This window comes from Hemibagrus wyckioides, linkage group LG05, assembly GCF_019097595.1.
Source record: "Hemibagrus wyckioides isolate EC202008001 linkage group LG05, SWU_Hwy_1.0, whole genome shotgun sequence".
Lineage (NCBI taxonomy): Eukaryota > Metazoa > Chordata > Actinopteri > Siluriformes > Bagridae > Hemibagrus > Hemibagrus wyckioides.
This window is the reverse complement of record NC_080714.1, coordinates 13,844,259-13,848,400: the sequence shown is the minus strand read 5'-3', so window position 1 is coordinate 13,848,400 and position 4,142 is coordinate 13,844,259. Positions and strand designations below refer to the sequence as shown.

At 39.3% G+C, this 4,142-nt stretch overlaps 1 protein-coding gene across 1 annotated transcript in view; it reads left to right on the top strand.

The window, feature by feature from the left end:
- The first annotated feature begins 2,511 nt into the window (after positions 1 to 2,511).
- The window catches only part of septin5a (septin 5a), a 15,543-nt gene continuing 13,912 nt past the window's right edge, over positions 2,512 to 4,142 (top strand). Inside the window, exons 1-2 of the mRNA XM_058389400.1 lie at positions 2,512 to 2,569; positions 2,755 to 2,765. Coding sequence (XP_058245383.1) covers positions 2,527 to 2,569; positions 2,755 to 2,765 — 54 coding nt within the window. The 5' untranslated portion in view covers positions 2,512 to 2,526. The remainder of the gene's footprint in view (positions 2,570 to 2,754; positions 2,766 to 4,142) is intronic.

Here is a 4,142-nt window from a genome sequence, read left to right as displayed (position 1 = left end):
GACGTGGAAATGCTGCTCTTTTTACTTGCCTAGTGAAAAACGGAGGCTTTTATGCAAGCTGTTTTACTATCTGTTTACACAATATAAAGGTATCAAAACATGAACATTTTAATTACTTGTATGATATCTGAATTTAGCTTTTTTAAGATCCTTGTGTTTAACAGAAGAAAAAAACTGGGTATGGTGGAGCCATCTGAAACCAAGAACTCTACACCATCTGTCAGCCTGCTGTATAGTATGGTAGCATGCAGTTTTAAACATATCCTGAAATAAGGGAAATTTTGTTATTTAAGTAAATTTAGAGAAGGATAATCATAATTTTGAGTAAAACACAAATCTGACATCTAATATAAGCTGTCTAATATACTTATATTGTTTTGGCCTATAAAATTGTTTTGGCCTAACACAGAGATGATGACTGGATTTCAGAGGAAGCATGTTAGTCTTCCCCTTTTCCATTTAGTAGCCATGACCAAATTAGAAAGAAAATGGATGGGTAAAACTGTATGTTAATAATAATAATAATAATTATTATTATTATTATTATTATTGTTATTGTTGTTATTATTACAGAAGACATCATAATTGAATATTAAGAATATTAATGAAAGATCTGGTACTAAAAGTATATGGAATGATATAATTTGTGATTTTATTGCCTGATCCTGACACACTTTGGACCTGCCTGAACTATCCTGGTCATTTTTCTGCTTGAAATATCAGTAACTGTAAATATCAGTAACAGTAACACTTTCTGCTGCTCTGGATTGTCCCTCATGGGTAACCTAAAGATAGCAATACCTTAAAACAGTTCATGCGGTTTTACCTTCCTGCTTCTTAGTAAGATACTGTGAACATGCACTTTATATGTTTGTAATCCCACTACCTGATGTCACCCAGAACAGGAGGAGTTCCTCTGTGAGTTTGGTTTCTCTCAAGGGTTTTATTTATGTGGTTTTCTGTGCTGTTGCCTTTGGCTAAATCTAAATCCATAGTTTTTTGTCTCCACATTTACCACAAAAGCTAAAGCTAATAGTAATTACAGCTAATTATGAAATAATTTGATAATAAATTAAGGGGCTTTAGGAAAACCCACATGTAATGTCACTGAAATGTTCCTAATGTTCATCAGAGCTCAAATCTATCCCTCAGTTCCTCAACTTGCACAAGTATAGACAGATTTACAAGATTTTCAAGAACAGGTGACAGCTCTGCTGAAAGTCAGTGAGCTGAGAAGATTTCACTAGTTGAACAAAAAAAGTTTCAATAAGCCTTGGGGTTTTTTAAAACCAAGTTTAGTAAAGAACGATTTACTGAATCTAGTGCATGAGAGAAAACCAGGTTTAGTAAAGAACAATGATTTACTGAACCCATGAGAGAGAAAAACAGATGCAGTCTGATCAAGGTTAATAATCAAGAAGAGAGTGTGTGGAATATTTTTCATATGTTTTCGTCTATTTTCCTCTGATTGGTGATAGATTGTATATCTTTTCCATTTATAGAAAAACAATTATATTAATATTCTATAATTCTCTTAATGTTTGTGTGGATAAAAAAAGTTATTCAAATTAATATGACTATGAAATTCTGTCAACTAAGAGCTTAATGACAGCAAAATAACACCGTTTCTGATCACACCACCTGGAATGAACTTAAACCTGCAGCTGGTCTAAGAAAGACCAAAACCACTGGCCGACTTTCTTACATTACTTGATCTCTGCCTGTTGTCTCATGCCCCCAGAACCTATAGCTGTACAGTTGCGTACATTTTACAACTTCTGTTATTTCACTTTCTTATAGTTTAATCTCTCTCTGTCTTTCTCTCTCTCTCTGTCTTTCTCTGTTGAGCTATACATCCCACTCCTGAGTTCCCAGTGTTCTGAGTTTCCAGTGTGACCACTGCCTCTACCCCTGGTCGGAGTCTCGTCGCTTGGTGGTGCTCACTGATGCTGTGGATGGATCTGTGTGGACAGCCTGTGACCAGGAGATAGACATGGACAGAGCCACTTGGGGACTCACACAGTCACAGATCTGCCATTTCATCTGTCAGCTTGTGGCAGCAAGGAATTAGTGTCTATAATGAACTCAGAAACTACAGTGGCCTAATAGTTCCTCATGGGCCATTGATTGCTGTTGTTGAAAGGACATCTCTGGGAGATTTTCCTTGCCACCGTCGCCAAAGGGATAAAATAGTTTAATAATTTAATTGAATATTTTTTTCTCTCCTTTCTCTGTTTCTCTTCTTTTGTAAAGCTGCTTTGAGACGATGTCCACTGTAAAAGGTGCTATACAGATAAACTGAATTGAATTGAATTGAAATTTTAGCAGACCGCGAACGAGTGAATGCATTCAAAACGAGCATGACTTCCTCACGCCTGGTGGCTTTAGCAGTGATTGGCTAAATAACCAGTAGGTGTGGTTTTGAGTGACGCCATAGAACACGCCCCCATGTGGGATTCCCAGAGGAGAAGAACAGCCCGGCCTCAGCGCTGAGCATCTGAACCTGGACCGTGGAGAGAGAGGAAGATGACAGCCAACACGCGATATAGGAGCCGACTCATTAAAAGCGGTAATAATTCATATGTGCTTTGTGTTCATCTTTTTCTATATTCTCAATACGTTTCACTGATTTAACTGCCGTTTCTGTCTTCGTTCATTTTACCGTTGCTTGGCGTGCCTGCACCTGATGATGATGATGATGATGGTGATGATGATGATGGTGATGATGATGATGGTGCTGCACTGCTCTCTCAGAGGATAGCGAGGTAACACGATGCTTTTCTTCACAGACCGTTGCGTAACGTTTTTAAACACAATACTCAGGCATTATCTTTCAGAATGAATTTATATAATGATGCTTCTATTTGAATGAGTCTGCACTCATACGCACTTACACAATAGATTCCTTCTTGACAAAAGACTCGGATTGGGATTGGTGTTTGGTGAAGTTTTCTTCCTTAAAGACTCTTTGCTTGTTCTTCTGATGAAACACAGCTTACCCAATTCGTCTATTTCCTTTGCGCATCATGTTGCCGCAGCGTGTGATGTAGCCTGATTAGCCTAGCAGCGAAAGGCGTGTACACCATCCAGCATAATAATCATCGATTTCCTGAATGGATTTGGAGTATTAATGAATTTCACCATTTTAGAATCCACACACCACTTTATAGCGGTAGATGGTGTGTGGATCACCGGGTGAGTGCTGGAGTCTTTTGGCACAGCTCCTCACTACATCTTGGAGCAGAACTGGAGTGTTTTCATTTCACACGGTCCCGGATGAGGATGGACATCTGAGAATCTTATCGTCATGCCCAAGCTCTCTGTGCACCGTCACCATGGTAACGGAGGAGAGAAAGCGGCTATGAGACTTCCTTCTGTTACCATTGTGTTCAACTGTAAAATGTCAGCATTTATATATAAAATGAAGATGCTGTGCTCCAGTTCGTCTCTGCAGCTGCATGCACAGCTATAACTGTGCTATAAAATCCTCATCACAGCTGGCACAGGCATGAGAAAAAGGCTGGTTTGGAGTTAAGTGGCACAGTGGTTTTCCTCAAGCCATGGTTGCTTGTCATATGTGGGCATGTGCGTGTGACCATGTGTTCCCATATGTCATAAAATATGCAGCCTTTGTTGCTTCAAGCATAGTTATGTAACTCTTCAAACATGTTTGCCATGCCAAAGATTCAGCCAGAGAGGGGGGCGGATGGCAGCATTGGTCTGGAAGGGGGCTTCAGGTCAGATTCAGTCTGGCTTGAATATGATGTGCTCTGATCCGTCAGTGTGTACACACACAGACACTCATCTCACATGGTCACTGAGCTGTAAGGGTCACACTTCCATCCTACACATAGTCAGCAATGCAACACAGTCCACCCACTCACACACTCATACAGCACTCCATTACTTCAGTACTCTCTGTCTCTTCCTTGCGCTTTCTATCTACAGTGCTTTATGTTAAAACCTTAATCAAACTATACTATTGTTCTCCTGATTACCCTCCCCCTGTATTTCACAATGGGTTTCTCAATTTTTGTAAATTTATTACAATTTGTTTTAATGAAATATTCCACTTAAACAGGTCATTTGCTAAGACACTTGGGCTTAGGTGCATACAGCTTCCTTTTATCATCTTGAGATGT